Source organism: Stigmatopora argus, chromosome 13, assembly GCF_051989625.1.
Source record: "Stigmatopora argus isolate UIUO_Sarg chromosome 13, RoL_Sarg_1.0, whole genome shotgun sequence".
NCBI lineage: Eukaryota > Metazoa > Chordata > Actinopteri > Syngnathiformes > Syngnathidae > Stigmatopora > Stigmatopora argus.
In genome coordinates, this window is record NC_135399.1 from 2587652 (window position 1) to 2610640 (window position 22989).

Consider the following 22989-nt stretch of genomic DNA (forward strand, 5'->3'; position numbering starts at 1 on the left):
CAATGGATCATTATGTAAACTTAAGGAAGAAGCAACAGTCCTCCGTGTGCATTTTTTCATGCCAGTTAATGAGACAGTCTCTCTCCTCTCACCATGAGGCCACCTCGTATCAGTTGTACCTGCTAACTTCGGACATGTCCACATGCAATGGGTATAATTTGACATTTGTTCTTTTATTAAAAAAAAATATTAGATAGATCATTCATTGTTAAGGCGGCCCAGCGGCTGAGTGGTTAGCGTGTCGGCCTCACAGTTCTGAGGTCCAGGGTTCAAATCCAGGTGAGAGTGAATGGTTTACCATCTTTTTCTGCCTGTCAATTCAGGGTGTCCCCCGCCTGGTTATCAGATTTGCTGGGATATGCTCCAGCACCCGTGACTTATTTCTTGGTTTCTGCTAACTCACATAAAAAATCAAAAACGGAAATGGGCTCGTTTCCCCTTTTTTTTTCATTCCTTCATTTTCTGAACCACTTTATCCTCCCGCGGGTGTGCTGGAGCCTATCCCAGCTGACTCCAGGCCCAAGGCAGGGGACACCCCGAATCGATGGCCAGCCGATTACAGGGCACAAGGAGACGGATAACCATGCACACTCACACCCATACCTAGGGGCGATTTTGAGTGTCCAATGAGCCTACCGTGCGTGTTTTTGGAATGTGGGAGGAAACCGGAGTACCCGGAGGGAACCCACGCTGGCCCGGGGATAACTTGCAAACTCCACACAGGTGGACATGACCTGGATTTGCACCCAGGACCCCAGAGCTGTGAGGCCGACGCGCTAACCACTCGCGCCACCGGGCCACCCTGTATTAATATCAAAATATAATCTACCGTACTTTCACACCTATAGGGTGCACTTAAAAGTCTAACATTTTCTCTAAAATGGTCGACGTGCCCAATCGGGCGATGCGTTTTGTCTGTGCACTAAACTCAATTTTTATATGGCCCTGACCGGTTGAGTGACTGGTTTTATTTCTTGCCGGCACGTTAGTTATTGCGATCAACCCATCTGACGTTCACCCTAAAAATAGCCTCCCCGCGCATTCCAAGCATTACGGTAAAACTATTCAAAACATCCCAGGGGAGTGGCAAGGCATTTGACTTCTGTGTGCTTGCAGCACTTTTAACCCTCAAAAATTTGGATTGAAGTGTCGATGCCGATATAACAGCGAGGAGAATCAAAGTCTTGGGAGTGATGCATGTCGCGCGTTACAATGGATTGTGGATGACTGGGCTCAAGTGTCGGCCAGCAATCAAGGTCCTGGAATACACAACTCTGACTGACAGTGGATCCTAGCATGTTAAACGCCAAACTCTTTATATCAGAGTGTACCTTTGAACTCAGTAAAGTATTATCAAACGTAGTTTTGCTTGTGCTGTCTTTTAAAAAAACACGCTTGTGCCAAGCCTAACATAAGCTAGCACCTAGCATAACATACACTAGAGGATAGCATAAATTACGCTAGCGGCTAACATAACATACGCTAGCCTAGTGTCATGCTAGCGCCAATGTATTGACAAAAAACTGAAAATATACCCGCAAATGAGACTACGCCCTGTCACACGGTGCGTTTTCTAGGTGTGAAAACACGGTATATACCGTATTTTCAAACCGATAGGGCGCACTAAATAGTCTCATCTTTTTTCCCCAAAGTGCCCCAAATTGTTGAAATCCAACCCCACAAACATTTTTCCTACATAAGATCGGTCAGGTGATGAGGACTTGACCTGTTGAATTTGGTGAGACAGGTTGTTTGTGATTTGTTTGCAATCACTTTAGTAAGTCAATCCGCTTTGAAAACAAGCCAATTACAATAACAATGTGCTCTCTTATGCAAGTACCTGTCTACAGTAGTCCCTTGAATATCACGTTTGTAATTTTTTTAGGAACTTTTTTTTCCCAGGAAAAAAAACGCGATGTAGAGAATCCGCGAAAGTTGAAGCCGCGTTATTCGAGGGATTACTGTACTTGGTGCTTCCTCACACCTACTCGACAACAGCCTCGTGAGGTCTTAAGATGAACATTTGCCCACCAACAGAACTTAAAAAGGAAATTGTAAAGATTTTCAATGCTATTTGTTTTATGAACCTGATAAAATTACATGCAATGTTATGAACATTTGTTCGTTCGTTCATTCCTTCCTTGCTTTGTTTGTCCGTTCATTCATTCATTAAGTCATTTTCTGAACCGCTTATCTTCACAAGTGTCGTGGGGGGATGCTGGAGCCTATCCCAGCTGACTTTGAGCCGGAGGCGGGGACACCCTGAATCGGTGACCAGTGGATCGCAGGGCTTGAGGAGACCATTCATACTCATACCTATGGGCAATTTAGAGTGTTCAAGCAGCGTACCATGCATGGTACACGCGGGGAGAACATGCAAACTACACTCAGGTGGACCGACCATGATTCGAACACAGGACCCCAGAACTGGGAGGCTGACTTGTAACCACTTACACACCGTGCAGCCCTTGCTATGAACATAATTATTGAAATAATCCACGATCCTCTCTTTAAAAGGAACAAACCCTAGAAAATAATCATGACGCACAAGTGGTGATCATCATCACCTCGGTGTAACTCACCTCAACCACAATGCCTAAGTAGTTGACATAGTCCTTTTCTGTCTGTATCAGCTCATTAACAACAAACCTGAGCAGAAAGAAAGGTCACTATGTCGTTGATAATAAATGAGGAGTATGTCTGATAAAGTCAGCCCAGATAGTGTACTCACATGCGCCCCCTCATGGCTTTGGCTCGCTGTTCCAGCTCAGGGTTCCGGGACTGGACTGGAGTGCTTTGTTCCGGTGGAGAGAGTGAGGTGAAGACTGGGTGTGCTCCAGATTCTAATGTCTATTACAAAAAACAACCAAACAAACAGACAAAAAGATTTAAACAAACTGTGAAAAATTTATCTGTAAGTGTGTGAAGCATGGGGTGTGAGTAAAAACATTTAATTTTAGGCTGAAGTTTGGTAATGATAGGAATTTAGAATTGTTTCATTGATCATTCCCCATAAAGGTGCTCTGTGGTTTCCTGTATTATTGTTCTCAAAAATGCTGGTTGACTTCAAGGCAAACATGGAAAATTGCAGCTATTTGGGACCACACTAAAATAAATGTGAATTTCAACTTTTTGCCATATTTCATTCTAAATGGGTATTAAATGTTAATGATATATTGTTGTAAAAATCTGCCACGATTCTCAGCCTCTCAGGAATCTGGATAATTGGGTGCTTACTAGGTCCCAAAAACCGAGGTCTTAGACACCTATAGCTCCTGTATGAACGAGGAGGATGACTAAAATGGTACAATTGGGCATCTCAATTAAGACAACGTATCGTTAAGATGATATTTGTATTCTGCTGGCCACCAAGATTTTAAAAAAGAGGACAAGAAATCCTTTTTTTTTTAAATGCATAGACATTTGTTATAAGGCACATCAACAAATTAAGGATACTCATGACATCTCTTGATATAGCCCTCGGTGGGGTAATACAAACTTAGCAAAAAGATTGGTGGAAAAGGAAGTTAGATATGTTTCTGATTTATATGTGAACATTATTTTACTTACCATATTTACTCGCAAATAAGCCGCTTTTGTCGGACAAAAAATGATGACTGAATCGAGGGAACGGCTTATATGCGCATAAAAACACGACATGCACAAAACTGCAAGTTGACGCTGCCATGGCACGATGACGTCACGACAAAATGACGCTGTGACGCATTTGCGTCATGACGGAACCGAATGCGGCCGATACGGTCATTTATTTCAAAATAGAGAAAAGATAAACAGATAAAACGCCAAACAACATTTATTTTGACGTCTATAAATGAAATTCAAGAAAAAAAAACGTACGTACCTTACATAAAACGTGAAAAAACACGTTGCCGTCACTGCTCGCCTGCGGCATAGAAATCTTACCTAGGTCCCGGGGCAGCCATCTTATCTAGGGCGCGGCCATCTAAACCTAGTTAAACATGCTCCGACTGGCCAGACGCGAGTAGCCTTGATTTTGAAATAAAACAAAATTCCAATTTGATTTTTTTTTCGTTTTATTTTTTGTTTGAAAGTGACAACTATTGGAGTAATATGAACCACCAAAATAATTAAGATATTTTGACATTAGAAGCAATATGGCTACCACACCATCTTGAACTTCTGGTAACAAAATTGTATTTTCTGGAATTAGAAAGCTTCACCTTCTCATCAAGATAGACATTTCCTTTTTCAAATTGAATAATTTGATATTTTGCATTTACAAAGGTTTTGCACATTCCTTTTAAGAGCCCTTCGAGATCAACAAATTGGTCAAAAATGGCTATCAAGCTCTCTTCCCAATTTCAAAGCCACATAACCAATATTATACCAAACAGATTTTCTATCATCTGGAAAGACTTTTTTGTGTAGAATCCGAAAAATGCGAAAGTAACTGCCAAACCCTGCATTTCCTGCAGATCACATTTTGCTCTTATTCTGAAATGTTCAACAGAAACGCGCACTGAGCCGCTAACTGTGAGCTTTAGTCTTGCTACAAAATGCAGGATTTCTCCTCACACAGTTTATCTGTCATAAATTCCTTGTTTTTCTCTATTTACAAATGCCTCCCCAGGGGAATTTCATGTTTGTAATGTTGGGGTAATCATTATTATAAATGTGTTTGCAATGAATATAAAGCCTTATAATATACATGCTTACTATATTAATCAATATATTTGCTTATTAGGAATAGTAATGCTCATCCTAAATGTGTAACTATATTAAACAATATAGTTATATGTGTTGATCGCTTTCAACGAAGACAAACGCTTACGCCAAGGTCGCTCTCCAGGACAGCTGGGTCCAGCGAGAGATACAAGTTCGAAAGGACATAAAACAATCCACTGAGTTCTTGCTCCGAGGACTGATTACTGGAAGATACACCTCAACCCTTTCCCCCAGATGCAAGTTCACAATGAAGATCTGTGAAGGACGCTTAAATTGTTGTTGGGTCAGCGGATGGCTATCAAGCATATTGTTTTAATTTGTGACGCTAGTTTGACGCTAGGTTTGCTTGATTATGGAATTGTTTTGTTTCTTGCTTACGCAAATGGAATCGATAACCTTGTAATTGTTTTGATTTGAAGCCTTAAATGGGCAGGACATAATGCCGCTCTTTAGAATAATCTTGGGGGGGCGAGCTGCCGGATGTATTCTCTTCTTGCAAGAATTAAATGTGATGTGACTACAGATGCCTTTTTTATTGAAAGCTGAATTGGAAAAACCTAAGGATAAACCTACAATTGGATGAACCTAACAGTAATGTCATCTGTTAGCCGTGAGAATTCCATTTTCCATTTTTTCATCAAACTAGTTCTCCATAATGCATACCATCTTATTTGAAACAGGGAGTGGGTGAATGGAAGACAGAGTTTAATACCCCTAATTGCCATTATGAGTACTTGGTTATGCCTTTTGCGCTCTTTTTGGACAGCAATGGTTTTCACCTTGGAGCTTTTCCATGGATGCCAGCTTTGGCCAGTGTTTTTCTTATAGTAGAGTCATAAACATTGACCTTAACTAAAGCCAGCAAGGGCTGCAGTGCTTTCAAAGTTTTTTGGGTTGTTTTGTGACCTCCTGGATGAGTCGTGGTCGCACTCTTGGAGTAATTTTAGTTGGCCGACCACTTCGGGGAAGGTTTACCGCTGTTCTCAGTTTTCTCCATTTGTGATAATGGCTTTGACAGTGGTTCGTCGGAGTCCCAGAGCCTTGGAAATGGCTTTGTGACCTTTTCCAGACTGATAGATGTCCGTCCCCTTTTTTCCGCATTTGTTTGGATCGTGGCATGATGATTTTTTAGCCTACTTCATTTTGTTTGACATATTCTATTTAATTGTTTTCTTGATTCAACATGTGCTGGTAATCAGGTGTGGGTGTGGCCTGTGAAATCGACCTCAGCTTTCCTACAATTGTGATTAGTCACAGTTATTTTGTGCTTTAACAAAGGGGGGCAATTAATTTTTCACAGAGGGTCTGACAAGTTTGTAATTTTTTTCTGGCTTGGTAAATAAAATCAACATTTAAAATGAGGCATTATTTTATGTTCGTGGATGGGGGGAGAGAGAGAGAGAGAGTCACTTGACGTATGCGCTCGTAACGTAACATAAACTTTAAAATAAACTTAAATGAACTTAGATTCCTATACACACTTAAAAAAGTTTTGATCTTTCATTACACTTAATTTAAACCTTCTTGTGCAATAACCAAGGCAAAGAGGTTCATGTATTCCACCGCGACTTTCGGGGCAAACTTCCTGCTTCTCCATACGTATTGACGAGCCAGCTCAATCACGAGTATCCTACTCATGTTTTTCGATTATTTCGTGCTTAATATCGATTGTTATCATACGCCTTTTCTTCGCACTACCCTTCATTACATCGAATTGCTATGGATCCATTGTGCTTCCCTTAATTCTGCACTGACTAATGCAAAAAAAATGGAAAAAATGCAAGGCTCTGCCCAGTGCTTGCAGAAATGTTTGCACGAGGGAGATGCGACGAGAGAGACAGTGTGGTGAAATCATAAAGCAGCCTCTCGTGTCCTGGCCAACTGGCTGTCTCAAATGCTCGTATCTCAAAATTTGTCTCTGTCATGTTTTGTTTGGGAGTTTGGTGGTATGTGCTTGTCTCCCTTGTGTGTGCTGTCTGGGTGATGTTTGTCCTATGTTGGTATGGCTTTTCAAAGTCAAAAAACGTTATTGTCAGTATACCACAGCTGCGTATAACAAAATTAGTGGTGCTACTCCACAAAGTGCGTGTTTCAATAAAAACATAAATAAGTAATTTAAAAAGTCACGTCCAGGCAAGGTAATTCTAAAATATTGCACAGTCTAAGATATTGCACATTGTTATTGCACACCCCGAAGTTATTGCACATTGTTAATGCACACCCCGAAGTTATTGCACATTGTTATTGCACACCCCGAAGTTATTGCACATTGTTATTGCACACCCCAAAGTTATTGCACAGAAGGCATTGTGTGTCGTGGTAATGCAAGTTCAGAGCCCTGACGGCTCTAGGAAAAAAAACTGTCCCTAAGTCTATTTGTCCGTGTTTTCTGAGACCTGTAGCGTCTGCCAGAGGGCAACAGCTGGAACAGGTTGTGACCCCGGTGGTAATGGTCCCTAGCAATGCTCCCGGCTCTGCTGAGGTAGCGAGGGCTGGCAATGTCATCCAGTGAGGGCAGAGAGCAGCTGATGATCTTCTGGGCGGTGTTGATCACTCTCTGCATGGCTTTTCTGTCTGCCGCCGTGCTTCCAGCGTACCACACTGTAATGCATAATGCCAGGATGCTCTCCACAGTGGCTCTATAGAAGGTTACCAGAAGCTTAGTGTCCAAGTTGTTCCTCCGGAGTACCCTCAGGAAATATAGTCATTTCTGGGCCTTCTTCACCACTGCCGTGGTGTTTGTAGACCAGGGGAGCTTGTCTGTGAGGAATTTGAAGGACTGGACCCTGTCTACGCATACTCCATTTATGAGGAGTGGGGCCAGATCTGTGTTGTGTTTGCGAAAGTCCAGGATTATTTCTTTAGTTTTCGTGGTGTTTAGTGTGAGATTGTTCACCAAACACTACGAAGACAGTTTGTTGACCTCATCTCTGTAGGCAGACTCATTCCCCCTGAAATGAGTCCGACCACAGTGGTGTCATCGGCAAATTTGATGATGGAGTTCGAGTGGTGGGTCGGTGTACAGTCGTATGTGTACAGGGAGTATAGAAGAGGAGTCAGTACACAACCTTGAGGGGAGCCAGTGCTCAGTGTAATGGAGGAAGAGAGGTGGGGACCAAGTCTAACAGTTTGTGGACGGTTGGTTAAAAAGTTCTTAATCCACCAGCAGATGGAAGAGGATAGTCCAAGGTGGGAGAGTGTCAGCCAGAATGTCCGGTATTATAGTGTTGAAGGCTGAGCTATAGTCAATGAAAAGCATCCTCACATAGTTCCCCTGGTGCTCCAGGTGGCTCATTGCTGTGTGTAGGGCTATGGCGATTGATTCCTCAGTGGACCTGTTTGCTCTATAAGCAAACTGGTGAGGATCAACTGAGGGTGGGATTGTGTCCCTGATTGTGGCGGGCGACCAACTTTTCAAAGCACTTCATGATCACAGGCGTAAATGCAACAGGCCTGTAATCATTCAGGCTGTCAATGGTTGGCTTTTTAGGGACAGGGATAATGGTCGCAGATTTCAGGCAGGAGGGGATGATGGATTGTTGCAGGGAACAATTGAAAATCTTTGTGAAAACCCCAGTCAGCTGGTCAGCACAGGCTTTGAGAACCTTCCCAGGTACTCCGTCAGGGCCAGCAGCCTTCCTGGTGTTCACAGTCTGCAGTACCTGTCTCACTTCATGTTCCTGAAGCTTCAGTGCACTACTGTATTGAGACTTAATCCGATTTGTCAGTCTCAAAGCGGGCAAAGAAACGGTTCAGTTCCTCTGCTAGCAAGGCATCTGTGTTAACAGACACCTTATTATTGTCATTCTAATTGGTAATGTGTCGTATTCCCTGCCACATCTTCTTTGGGTTATTTTCTGTGAAGTGCTCCTCAAATTCAGGTCTGCTCTGGCAGCGCTGTATTGTAACATGTCCCCTGACCTGAAGGCGCTGTTCCGGTGTTTAATGAGTGCCTGTGTCTCACTGGTCATCCAGGGTTTTTGGTTAGGAAAAACCTGGATACATTTATTAACAGTGACAGTGTCCATACAGTTTTTGATATAGGAAATTACAGTGTCCGTGTAGTTCTGGAGTTTGTGGTGTTCAGAAAGTTCCCAAATGGTGCGGGAAACACAGTCCTGCAGCTGAGAAAGGGCATCCTCAGGCCATGTTTTTATTCTCTTTATTTGTGGCCTTGTTAGCCTCCGGAGTGGGGTGTATGAAGGGGTGAGGGACAGGCAGAGATGGTCGGATCCAGCAAGGTGAGGGAGGGGTGTGGCTCTATTAGCATGTTTAATGTTAGAACAAACATGGTCCAGAGTTTCATCTCCTCTGGTGTGACACTTCACATACTGGATAAACTTAGGCAGAACAGTCTTCTTTTAGTTCTTATCAAAACCTTCAGTTTTGTGCACCAGCACTCCTGTTTCCGTCTACTTCCTGCATCTTTGGGTCCGACGTCGCCACACACCTGAGGTAATTTATGTCAGTCTTGTATCTCAAGGTAAATATTTGCTTGGAATTTTACTCGTATCTCAAATTCCTCGTATGTCGGGGCACTCATATGTCGGGGCACCCGTATGTCGAGGTATTACTGTATCTCATTCCTGGGCTTCATTGTTGTGCCTGGAGAGATGCAAATGGACCCGGTTAAAGTTAGTGATGTGGCTAAATGGCCCACTCCAGACAGTCACAAAAACATACAGCAATTCCTTCGGTTTGCCAGCTTCTATAGGCAGTTTACCAGAGGTTTCAATGCGATAGCGGCTCAGTTGCATGCTCTCACTTCCCCCAAGGTGCAGTTCGCCTGGGTCCCAGAGGCTGCCTTCCAGGACCTCAAGACCCTCTTCACAATGGTGGCATTCCTGACCATGCCAGACCACAAGAGAGAGTATCTGGTGGAGGTGGATGCTTCCAACAAGGGCATCAAGGCAGTTCTCACCCAACGGTTGGCGCAGGATGGGAAGATGAATCCCTGTGCCTTCCTATTACGGCGGCTGTCCAAGGCAGAGCAGAACTATGATGTCAGCAATTGGAAGCTACTGGCACTCAAGGTGACTCTGGAGAAGTGGAAGCACTGGTTAAAAGAGGCTGAACAATGAATACAATTGCAGGACCAAAAGTCTTAACTCTCGCCAGGCCAGGTGGGCACTGTCTTTTAATCGATTTTCCTTTGTCACAACTTTATGACCCTGCGCCTGTTGCCAAGTATCCAGAATCTATCCTTCCACTGACCTGTGTGGTGACTAGGCAGATAGAAAAATCAGGTCACGCAAGCCAATGGTGGGGCACCGCTGCATCATAGGTTTCCAGAAAATCAGCTGTTTGTCCCAATTGGCCTCTGCCCTCAGGTTACTCATTTGGCCCACAGCTCGCTGCTCTCCTGTCACCCAGGAATGAGCCATACTATATATGCCATCTCACAGCAGTTCTGGGTGGTGGCCTATTGAAACTTGTTCAGTCTGTGCCAGGAATTACATGTCAGCCAGGTCACGTACATTTCCCATTCCCTAAAGATTGAGGGGCTGAAATATCCATGGACTTTATCAGTGGGCTTCCCATTTCTCAAGTAAACACCACGGTCTTCTCTTTATTGCCCTGACTTCACTGCCAACAACCAAAGAAACAGCAGAAATCATGATTAACCATGTCATCAGGATCCATGGATTCCTGAAGGATATTGTCTCAGACTGGGAAGCCCAGTTTGTGTGCTGCTTCTGGGGAGATTTTTTGTCACCTCGTTGGAGCCAAACCCAGCTTGACCTCAGACTACCAGCCTGAGTCCAACAGCAGAGCTGCCAACTACTCCGGAATTTCAGGAGTTTACCCGGAAATGCATTGCAAAGTCCGCCACTCCGAACAAACTTCCTAAACTCCGGAAATCCCCCAAAAATGTCACTTAATTTTTTTTTAAACAACCATTTCGGAAAATACCACATTTCCAATTCAAATTCCTCAAAATTCACACCATCACTACGGCTTCCGCCATCTTGATTCAACTGGACTGTAAACCGGAAGAATTCGGTAACACGAGTGCATTGTGAATCATCCGAGTTACAAGTTCTGAAGAATGATTAGTCTTGTGCGACTTCAGCGCATATCGATTTTGCGTGAATCACATTCACCCCGGATAAACTCCGGAAATGGGACAAGGTTACTCCTGAAATGGGGTTGATGGAGGTTGGCATCTCTGCAACAGGCAGACTGAATGCCTCAAGCAGCAGCTGGAAATTGTTCTCTGGTGTCTTGTGTCAAAGAATCCCAAAACATAGAGCAAAGACCTGCTCTGGGTTGAGTATGCTAAATAACATGTTGCCACAGGTTTTTCTCTGTTTGTGTGTGTTTTTGATTATTCCTCTTAAGTAGCTCACAAACCTGAGGTGTCTGTGCCCTCTGCTCATGCCATGATCCACTGTAGTCAGCATATTTCGGCGGGTGCCCGACAGGGCCTGCTTTGCCAGGGTGACAGGGTCAAGGGAGCAGCAGGCCATAAGGGCCTGCGTGGGTTTTCTCCGGGTAGTTCTGCTTCCTCCGTCAGTCCAAAATCATGCATGTTAGGCTGGTATGAGTGTGAGTGTGAATGGGTGTCCGTCTCCTCATGCCCTGCGATCGGCTGGCCACTGATTCAGGGTGTCCCCCGCCTCTGGCCCGAAGTCAACTGGGATAGGCTCCAGCACCCCCCACGAGTCTTGTGAGGATAAGTGGTTCAGAAAATGAATGAATGTATGTTTACATATATTCTAAAACAGCGACTTTTCATGTTTGAAGTGTTACATTTTAACTGTGAAGATTGCATTTTGGAGAGGAGTAATATTAGTAAAGTGCTTAGTACAGCAGCGTTAGCCTCAATATAGTACTGCTAATGCTGCACACTATGTAATCTACATGTTTTTATTTTTATTTTTTGTCTGTATAAATTTTAGTTCTGCTGTGTTTTGTTGACCAATAAACAACTGTGAATGAAACTAAATATGCATGTGTGCCGAGAGCATGCGCACTTACACACACACGTGGTGATAAATCACATAAATTACCGCCCCTATTTTTATTTCCCATGCGATAAATTGTCTTTCTAAACAGAGCTATTTAAGTCATTTGGTCACTCTGGAATCTTCACCAATATTGTTCAGCCCAAATAGGTATGGGATATATTTTATAATTTGGTGCAAATTTATTAAAAATGGGTTTATATATAATATTCAGTCAAATGTCTACATGCACAGTATTCCCTCGAATTTCACGGATAATGTAGACCACACAAATAGAAAAAAGTAGGCTAATCCCTTTTATTATTTCCTAATATTTCTCCCATTTTACATATTTTCACGTCTATACAAAAATATATAAGTATACAAGCAGTGTATTTATTAAACATTATATGCATATGCGAAGACTGTAATGTATTAATATCTAAATATAATCTATACGTATATAATCTCCTCCCATCTCATTTTCTGAACTGCTTTATCCTCATTAGGGTCGCAGGGGTGCTGGAGCCTATCCCAGTTGACTCCAGGCCAGAGGCGGGGGACACCCTGAATCGGTGGCCAGCCGATCGCAGGGCACAAGGCGACGGACAACCATGCACACTTACATGCACACCAGAAGATCAGAGATAAGATTGTGGCTTGAAAACCCAGTAGATCATATCTAACAAACCCTCATCTTGCAAGATACATTCCAGATCCATCCAGGTGAAAAGGCACTGAGAGTGAGCATTAACTATTGCTAGAGCTTAGAAATCTTTTTTTCTCCTTAAAATGTTCCAAGGTCCTCTGTGGCGTTGGGTTTATGCCACAAATCAACATGCGTAATTCGAAATTATTTTGTTTGCCGACGCGCTAACCACTCAAGCCACCGGGCCGCCACATATATTTATCATTCAGTAAATTTTATGTGAATGGAGTCCAAGATGCATCCATGCTGGGATGTGCCTCTCCTTTTCTGAGTCACGGGGGCCGTGTATTGGTGCTTCAGCCTGTGGTTGGAAGTATAATCTCATATTTTCGGGACGCCCTTTCCCACTTTCAAGTTAGTATTCCATGACAAAAACAGAGCGGCCCAGAGGGTGAGTGCTTAGTATATCGACCTCACAGTTCTGAGATTGAGGTTTCAATCCTATGTGGGTTTTGACCTTTCTGTATGGAATATGTATGTTCTCCCCAGGCTTGCGAAGGTTTTCTCCAGGTACTCCGTTTTCCTCCCACATCCAATAAAACATAGTAACATGGTAGGCTGGTTGAACACTTAATATTGCCATTGGGTATGTGTGGGAGCGTTACAGCCGCTACTGATGATTATTTACCCTACTGGAAAATTAATCAATTAATTGGATTGATTGCACTTTTTTGCAATTATTTTTATAATTTAATAATAATAACTAAACAGTAATGAAAGTAACTATGTTAATCTTTTTTAGGCATGTTTTAAGTAAAAATGAAGCCAAAATGAATGACTCTTCCCTTATCTATAATCCTGATAAAGTGTGATTTATGGATGTGTGTGTACGTCAAGATTCTTTCGCTACGTTTGTCCAAACCGTGCAACGTAGAGGTGACATTATGGTGGCCAGAAACGGCTGTCTGATCCTAATAGACGGGTGATTGAATTTCTTCACCTTCTCTAAGTGTGTAAACTCAATTGTTTGTTCGTTCATTCGTTCGTTCGTTCGTTCATTCATTTCATTCATTCATCTTCCATACCGCCTATCTTCGAAAGGGTTGTGGGGGGTTGCTGGAGCCTAACGCAGCTGTCTTCGGGCGAAAAGCAGACTACACCCTAAACTGGTCGCCAGTCAGTTGTAGGCCACACAGAGACACAGACAACCTTTCCACGTCATTTACAAACGTAATTTTCGGAAGAATTTCCGCCAGCGAGTTTCCAGCTGCTTCTCGGAACACTTTTTTTCTGTCGTGACAGGAATTCTGAAACATCCACCCATCCATAAATCACGCTTTATCTATTCACTAATCCTTATAAAGCGTGATTTATGGATGGATGTTTGTGTGTGTGCACCTGGAAACTCGCTGGCGGAAATTCTTCAGAAAATCTCATCTCATTTTCTGAACCGTTTTATCCTCACTAGGGTTGCGGGGGGCGCTGGAGCCTATCCCAGCTGACTTCGGGCCAGAGGGGGGGCACCCTGAATCGGTGGCCAGCCGATCGCAGGGCACAAGGAGACGGACAACCATGCACACTCACACCCACGCCTAGAGGCAATAGAGTGTCCAATCAGCCTACCATGCATTTTTTTTTTAATATGGGAGGAAACCGGAGTAGCCGGAGGAAACCCACACAGTCCCGGAGAACATGCAAACTCCACACAGATGGACGTGACCTGGATTTAAACCCAGGACCCCAGAGCTGTGAGGCTGACGCGCTAACCACTCGCCCCACCGGACTGCCCTCTTCCCGAAAATGACGTTTGTAAATGACGTGGAAAGGCTTCCTACCTTACAACTACATTGGGTCAGCGCGTTGAGCACCATCGTGTCTTTCCGTCACGACAGGAAAAAAGTGTTTCGGGGAGCATTGAATAGATAAAGCATGATTTATGGATGGGTGGATGTTTTATGTTAACATTCTCATGCTACGTTTGTCGGAACTGTGCATCGTATAGAGTTGACATTATGGTGGCCAGAAACGGCTGTGGGATCCTAAAAGTAAACTCAAGCATTTGCAAGGATTATCGATGAGTATGCCTGACCAGAAAAATGTTAACTTGCTGCTCTCTTGTGATAGTTTTAAGCATTACACTCTGCAGATTCGAAATATCCATACCTTCTTCAGTCCACACTGCAGTGCTTGCTTAAATAGGTACAAATCTTCATCCTTTCTTTTGAAATTGAACGTCAGTTTTCCTTACTTTTTCCCTAAAAGGCATACTACTGATTCTGTATACCTGTACATCATTGTATACACGTTTGCTGTGCTATGCAAGTAACTGAAATTTTCCTTTCTCATCCAACCCATTTTTCAAAAGCGATTTTTTTTTTATAGCTCAACAACTGTCTTTTGGCTCTAAACAAGCAGGTGGGACCAGCGAAGCCGGGCCCTGTGCTTGAAAAATAATATCTTATTACAATTGTAAAGTTTTATGCCACCCGATGGTGAAGGGGTTATTTCGCCTAAATTCGGTGCAGGCTGCATTGGTTTGAATTTCCGCTTGGTAGCAGTGTGATTGGGTGTGCAATTTGGGGTGAGCAAAGTTGTCTGCCTTTGTATGTCGCCTACAATTGACTGGCGATCAGTTTAGGGTGTAGTCAGCATTTCGGTCAAAGTCACCTGGAATAGGCTCCAGCATCCTCGTGACCCTGACATGGATAAGCGGTATGAAAAATTAATGAGTGTACTGTCATAAAACTTGTTCAAGTGTGTAGTTAAATAAAAGTTCTGAGTACGAAACAAAAAAATCAGTACAAAAATCAGGCAAAAGTGATGCTGGCTGACATTTTTCTCTGCAAGCAAAGCGCTGATTTAAATGGTCAATTAGTTGTATATAATCTTTAAAGAAAAATGACCAGTTCTTCTTTAAACCAAGAATGTAAAAAATGTAATTTAATACATATAAAAATATAAAATTAATAAATATAAAAATATAAAATTAATAAATATAAAAATATAAAATTAATAAATATAAAAATATAAAATTAATAAATATAAAAATATAAAATTAATAAATATAAAGATATAAATTTAATAAATATAAAAATATAAAATTAATAAATATAAAAATAAAAAAAGTATTATGTAGACGAGTTCTTATTGGTTTTATCATTCATTAATTTTCCGTACCCCTTAACCTCACAAGGGTTACAGGGAGCTCCCTGATAAGGGGTACGGAAAATGAATGAATGATAAAACCAATAAGAACTCGTCTACATAATACTTTTCCTTTGAGTCATACGTCCTCTGCTGGCTCCCTCAATCTTGTGATGCCATCGTTTTTTAAAGAAAGCTCACGGCAACGTTATCAGTAAATAAATGAGTTTTTTAGTACAATTTTAATACCTATGGATCTGTTTGAGTCTTGAACGTTTATTTTTGAATACTTTTGGATTAATAATTTAAAACAAAATTCTCATGCGCGCAGAAAGTGGACTTGCGCGCTTCCAAACACGTTTTTCATACACAATATTTTAATTTACACACATGGGATTGTGGCATGAATCCAATACTAAATTCTTCCAGGAGTCATTCATGTCTTTTGAAAAAAGGATCCACAGTTTAAATTTAGAATGTGTTTTTAACCTTGTCATCCTGTGCCGAAGAATCCTTGATGATCTCCATAGGCGGAGGCAATGGTGTATGTGTTTCCTCATCCTGCTCCTCCTCACCGCAACTCTGCATGCCCGATGACGTCTTGGTTAGGAGGTTACCATCTTTGCTGATGATGTGCTGAGATGAGATAATGGCATACATTAACATAACATTATTTTGTGAATTAACAACTGACGAACACAGGGGTTCATTATCATATTTGGCTACCTTATCAATTATGTCATCCTGCTTGTTGAGGTTAGGTTGTTCTTTCTTGCTCTCATCTCTTCCTACCCCTAAACCTGTCAAATGGTAAGTGGACAAATTAACTTTTGAATCAGCATTTATCTGATTTTAAATGAACAAGCATGTTTTTTCCCCACAAGAAAATATCACTCGTTATTTTTGGTCAGTCCAAAGGGTACATAGTCAGGAGATAACGATGGTGCCTTTTGTGCATATATATACTTATGGCAAAGGAGTACAAGTTTATGACCATCCAAATCATCTGAGCCAGGTCATTGGCTATCATGAACTGGAGAAACTATTTTGTGATAGTTAGCTGATATTTAATGTTTTCAATTTACAGTAATACCTTGACATAAGAGTGTCACAACATACGATAAATTTGAGACATGAGGAAAATTGCGAGCACATTTTTTTCCTTGAGATACGAGACAAATTTGAGATACGGGCATACGAGATGGTTCCCAATGCGGCCGCCAAGTATGCAAGAGGCTGATTATGAGAACAGCATCGCTCTGTTTTTCTCACTGCGTCTCCTTCACGTAAAGGTATCTACGAGCACCGGCCGTACAGGTTGCATTTTTTTCTTTAATTAGCACAAGATTAGCCCTATGGATGACTGGCGAGCAGTCTAGGTCTGCCTTTCGCCCGAAGTCAGCTGGGTTAGGCTCCAGTGCCCCCCTCAACCCTTCGAGGATGTGCAGTATGGAGAATGAGAATGAGTGCAAAATTAAGGGAAAAATAATGGGCCCAAAGCAAGCCAGTTCAACGAAGGGCTAACGATCTTTTCCAAGCTGCACAGTGGCAGTGTCATTCACAACGAGAGGAGAGCCTACGTTTAATGTGGTTAAAAGATAAACACTTAGCGGGAAATAGCGTGATCAAGTCAATAATCTGCGAAAAAGCCAGCGTAGTCTACATGGACTTGAAAGCAAAGCAAGCATCTGAAAAAGACATAATCGAAACCCTTCAAAGCGAGTCGTTGCTGGTTCAATAATTTTAAAAAACGAACACTGAGTCCTGAGGCATGGACAAGCCAGGAAGTTCTGGCTGGAAAGTCGCGGTAGAATACATTAACATCTTTGCCTTTATTGACTATTTAGTGATTATTTATCTAATCTCATCTCATTTTCTGAAACACTCTATCCTCACTAGGGTTGCGGGGGGTGCTGGAGCCTATCCCAGCTGACTCCGCGCCAGAGGCGGGGGACACCATGCAGGGCACAAGGAGACAGACAAACATGCACTCTCACACCTACACCTAGGGGCAGTTTAGAGTGTCCAATCAGCCTACCATGCCTGTATGTGGAATGTGGGAGGAAACTGGAGTACCCAGAGGAAACCCGTGCAGGCCCGGGGAGAAGATGCAAACTCCACACAGGTGGATTTGAACCCAGGACCCCAGAGCTGTGAGGCCGACGCGCTAACCACTCGCGCCACGGGGTGCCGTGATTATTTATCAAAACTATATATTGATTTTCTAAGTCTGCTTGTTTGTTGTTGCGTCCATGGACTCAGCAAGTGGTGCAACTTGGCGCAGAACGTATACAAAAACTATGGAACTAATGCTGGATTTAAGGCAGAATAACCCCGCTTCACTCTGCTGACCTCACTTGGACTACTTATTTATTCATTTATTATTTATTGATTATTTATTTTCTGTCTGTTGTTATTTGTACACTATGTGGTGAAAGCTTTAGATCTCATTATACTTGTATAATGACAATAAAAGAATAAAAGCATTTAAACCCATTAAAATTAACACGTTTACGAACAGCTGAATTATGTACAAAAGAACACTACTGTGTAGATTCCTTTATGCAGCAATGGATTGCTACCCCTTTAGCATATCAAGGAACATCAATATTTAGGAGTCATTTTCAACGGCGACCGAAAAAAATTGTCTTTCTTCACAGGTGTGCACGATCCAAAATTCACTCGCAACAAAACTGAAAAAGGGCAGGGCGTCGTGCATCTCGTCCCTGAATATAATATCCGCTGCATCATTTTTCTTCTACGGTAAAATCTCTCTTCTTCTTGAGCGCTGAGTTCCACCTAATTCAGAGCCGAAGAAATAGGGGAGCTCTGACCATTTTTTATGCCATCTTCCGCTGGCGAGTTTCAGCATGGATTTTGACATTTGTATGAACTTTTTTTTATACTTAAGGTAAAAAACTGCAATGTACTGAAGCCGCAAAGTGGTGAGGGAACTCAGGACCCATTTTCCATTCAGTCTACTGGCTCTTGTACTCTTGTTACACCAGAGAGACTAATCCAGCCCCCTGGCTGCCCTGTGGGAGCATTATTATAGCTCTGCCACTTGGCTTACCTATTATATATATTATACCAATTTCAATAGTTATTGATCTGTCTGAGTCTTATTTGTTTATTTTTGAATACACTGTGTAAAATAAGTGATAGTGGGATTTTAACACACCTTATTTGACCTAAACAACAAATCAGGAGTTACACATTTGAATTTGGGCATTCTTACCTGTCTTTTTCTGTTTGTTGTTAGGGGGCTTCTTAACTGAGTTGCCGTGACTGAGGCGTCGAACGGGATTGGTCAGCCATTTCCTAAGTGTGTTCCCAGAGCGCTTCGTTCCTGGCGAGTTAGACTGCAGTGAGCTGAGTGAGGGCTGTGGCTGGAGGTTTGTCACTGAATCAGTCTTTCCATCGGAGACACTCACAGAATAGTTGTCTGATTTAGAAGAAAAAAAGTAGTACATTTTTGTCTTGAGATACAAGACAAATTTGAGATACCTCCATACGAGACGGTTCCCGATGCAGCCGCCAAGTAGTAGTATGTGAGAAGGCTGCTTATGAGAACAGCATCGGTCTGTCTTTCTCACCGCATCTACTGCGCGTAAAGATATCTACGAGCAACGCCTGTACAGGTTGCATTTTTTACATTAACCAGTGCAAAATTAAGGGCCAGTGCAACGAAGGGCTAACCATAATTTCCAAGCTGCGCAGTGACATTATTAACGAGATGGAGAGCATTCATTTAATATGATTAAAAGATAAACAGTTAGCGGGAGATAGCGTGACCAAATCGATGATCTGCAAAAAACCCAGCGGAATCTACATGGACTTGAAAGCAAATCAAGCATCTGAAAAAGAGACCGGTGAAAGCCTTCAAAGCCAGTCATGGCTGGTTTTATAATTTTAAAAGACGAACACTCAGTTCCGAGGGATGGAGAAGCCAGGAAGTTCCGACTGGAAAGCCGCGGTGGAATACATTAACATCTTTGCCTTGGTTATCACTCAAGAAAATTTTAAATTTAGTATAACATAAGATTAAAACTTATTTTTAAGTGTGTATATAGTAATCTAATTTCATCTATGGATATTACTTTTTCTGAGTATGGGTCTGTGTGTGTGTTAGTGTGTTTGTCCGTTAACATCGGACAAAATGGGGACAACACCGTACATTCGATTGGGAATGGGGTTTTGAACAAACAATTGCAAATGTATGGCTCTAGGATGTTACCTTACTCGATTTTTTAATTTGGGCCCCAGTTTTTCAAAAAATAGATTTTTTTTTTCGCGACAAGGAGAAACGGGATGCGTTCATCAATTGCATCGCAGACGTCCCCAAGAGAGGCTTTTTTTGCAACCACAAAGCATTCATTTTTCTTTGGTTGGGCCATTCATAGTTTCATTAATTCTCTCATGCCACATATAGTCAGTCCCCTTAAAACGATATCAAATATTTATAGTATAGTATATATATTTTATTATCCTGAAATGAGGTGGGTTGGACTCCTTAGTCCGTGTTACAAGATGGGTCGGGTCGGCAGCCGACATCGCCCCTGACGCCCTGTTGTGTGTGTTTCGTTGGCCGATCCCCGCCCAAGGCGGCGCGGGCGGGGACAAACTGAGGACAGTGCATCCCAAGGAGACGGCGGCCGCACTGGCGGCGAAGGGGACCCCGTCCTTCGAAGCCCGGAGGTGTTTTCGTTTTCGGAGGGCACAGCGAATACGTTCCACGACCCCGGGGGGAAACGGCAACGTGAGGGCGGGGTGCTGCAGAGCACGTGGCGCGACACGGAAGGCCCGTCCAGATTGCCGGAACCCCATGGATCCGCGCCGCCTCCGCGCGCCAGCGTCCCCCTCGGTCCCTTTCGAAGGATGTCCACCTACCTTCTAGAGAATGGCTACATCGATTGCAACTGCCAAAAAGCAGGAATTCCGGGCTTTCCAGGGTGCGTGGAGCATTCTACCATGATCTGGGACCAGATCCAGAAGGCTAAGCGGGAGAAGATCGACCTGCATGTGATTTGGCTCAAACTCGCCAATGCATATGGATCTGTGCCAGAGCTGCTGATCAGTTACACCTTGGATTTCTTCCACATGCCTCCCTGCATCAAGAAGCTGGTAGCACTGTACTTCAGCGACCTGCAGATGAGCTTTGCCCTCCAGGAATTTACCACCGGGTGGCAGCAGCTAGAAGTGGGCATTGCAATGCGGTGTGCCGTATCGCCAATCCTCTTTGTGGCATCCTTTCAGGTAATCCTCATAGGAGCAAGACAAATGGTTGGAGGAATCAAATTATCATCTGACCAGAGATTACCCCCATTGAGGAGCTACATTGACGATGTAACCAGCCTCCTTCTGACAGCAGCATGCAAATTTCGACTGCTGAAGAGGATGGATGAGTTGACATCGTGGGCCAGGATGAACCCTCCAAATCCCGAAGTATGTCTAGGGAGGCAGTACACCGCAGGGCTGTCTGATAAACAGATGGAGGGGACCATCATGAGACAATTTAGTGATGGCCTGTCAAGGATTGACCAGAGCCAACTCCCCGGAAAGTTCAAGGTATGGTGCTGCCAGATCATACTCTACAGAAGGGTAATGTGACCCTTGAAAATGAGCAAGGTCTCCTCATCCACTGTGAGCAAGATGGATGGAAAAGCCAATTCATTCATCAGGAAGTGGCTAGGTCTTACCACGGTGCCTATCCGAAACGGGCCTCTTTGGAAGGAATGCACTGCAACTGCCACTGCAGTCTATCAGTCTGGGCTAAAGGAAAGAGAAGTCTAGGGCTGGTTCTCGAGCTAAGAGAGTCCACTGACCAGTCAGTAAGGAACGCCAACATCATGGTTCCCACTGGCCGGAGATGGAACGCCCAGGCCGAGGTTGACCAAGCCATCAATAGACTGTGGGATCATGAGATCATGGGGAGAGTTGCGGCAGGAAGAGCAAGTCTAGGATGGGGAGAAGCACTGCAATTCAGGTCCAGAGCTAACCGTAAGGAGAGGAAGGAGTTAGTGGTGGCGGAGGTGACAATGATGGGGGAAGAGCGCTACAAGATGAAGGCCGTGTCGCATGGTCGACAAGGAAGCTTGACAACCTGGGAGCGAGTTGTCAACCAACCTGTGCAAGATCCCGCAGGCAAAGATCGGCGTCCTCATTCGCACAACCTACGACACACTTCCCTGTCCTCGTAACCTCCACCAATGGTTCGGGAAAGAGGTATGCTGCGCACTTTGCAACGCTCCCAACGCTAGCCTCCAGCACATCTTGTCAGGCTGCAAGACTGCATTTTCTCAGGGGCGCTACAGATGGCGCCATGACAAGGTCCTGAGGAAACTAGCTGAAGTGCTGGAGAGATGCGGACAGTGCAGTAAAAATTCACCACCAGCACAGATCCACACCAACTTCATCACGGAAGAGAGGGAAAAGAGATACACCAGGCCAAGAGAGACACAAAAGCCCTTTTCCCATGGTCCGGAGTGGGACATGAGGGTTGACCTCAACAGGCAGCTCTGATTCCCCAAGGAGATCATCACCACATGACACCGCCCAGACATTGTGGTATGGTCCTCCAAGGCAAGTGGACCTCATAGAATTAACAGTACAATCAGAGGAGGGGATTGAGGCCACCTTTGAGCACAAGAAGGCCAAATACTTGGAGCTGGCCGCTGAGTGCCGGGAAATTGGCTGCAAGTGCACTATCTACCCAGTCGAGGTTGGCTGCCGAGGCTACGTCGGGCTGTCAACAAAACGCCTCCTGCGGGACACAGGGGTGTCTGGAGGCAACCTGGGGAAGGCCATAAAAGATCTGGCAGAGGCGACAGATAAAGGCAGCTTTTGGCTCTGGCTTAGGAGGAAGGACAGGAGCTGGGGAAACAACAGCTAAATCAAACAATGGCTGCAGGAGACAACAGCTATCAGCTGCAGGGGGTGACAGGGAGACGTCTCTGTCACTGCTCCGCCACCAGGAGATGTTCCAGGAGCGAAACATCAATGAACGGTGGTTCCTGGCTGATGACCCTGCAGCTGAACTGTGGGAACTGGAGGAGGTGGGGCAGGCAGCAATGCCAAGCAGGAAAAAACACCTACCTGTACATCAACATTGTTAGAACATTTTCCTTTTAAAAAAGTTGTCTTCTTTCCAAACATCACTTTAGGGTATTGCACATGATAAAGATCTTAATGATGGTGAATACTTTCAATTCTATCTATCTATATCTATATCTATCTATCTATCTATCTATCTATCTATCTATCTATCTATCTATCTATCTATCTATCTATCTATCTATCTATCTATCTATCTATCTATCTATCTATCTATCTATCTATCTATCTATCTATCTATCTATCTATCTATCTATCTATCTATCTATCTATCTATCTATCTATCTATCTATCTATCTATCTATCTATCTCTCTCTCTCTCTCTCTCTCTCTCTCTCTCTCTCTCCCTCCCTCCCTCCCTCCCTCCCTCCCTCCCTCCCTCTCTCCCTCCCTCTCTCCCTCCCTCTCTCCCTCTCTCTCTCCCTCTCT

At 43.5% G+C, this 22989-nt stretch overlaps 1 protein-coding gene and 1 long non-coding RNA gene across 19 annotated transcripts in view; one reads left to right on the top strand and one right to left on the bottom strand.

The window, feature by feature from the left end:
• The window catches only part of kalrna (kalirin RhoGEF kinase a), a 295388-nt gene that overhangs the window by 77138 nt on the left and 195261 nt on the right, over positions 1-22989 (bottom strand). For 15 of the 18 annotated variants that reach the window (XR_013304510.1, XR_013304507.1, XR_013304509.1 and 12 more), the window contains 5 exons: positions 18686-18892; positions 16174-16247; positions 15937-16083; positions 2732-2850; positions 2583-2649 (listed from right to left, as the gene is read on the bottom strand). Coding sequence is in view for 9 of the 18 variants with exons in the window: in XM_077616399.1 (XP_077472525.1) it covers positions 2583-2649; positions 2732-2850; positions 15937-16083; positions 16174-16247; positions 18686-18892 (614 nt within the window). In the remaining 9 variants the exon portion in view is untranslated. Of the gene's footprint in view, positions 1-2582; positions 2650-2731; positions 2851-15936; positions 16084-16173; positions 16248-18685; positions 18893-22989 lie in introns of those variants that run through there. The other 3 variants (XM_077616400.1, XR_013304515.1, XM_077616408.1) reach the window with 3 other exon arrangements.
• LOC144086533 (uncharacterized) overlaps positions 1-22989 on the top strand; it is a 40933-nt gene that overhangs the window by 7356 nt on the left and 10588 nt on the right. The window lies entirely within an intron of this gene.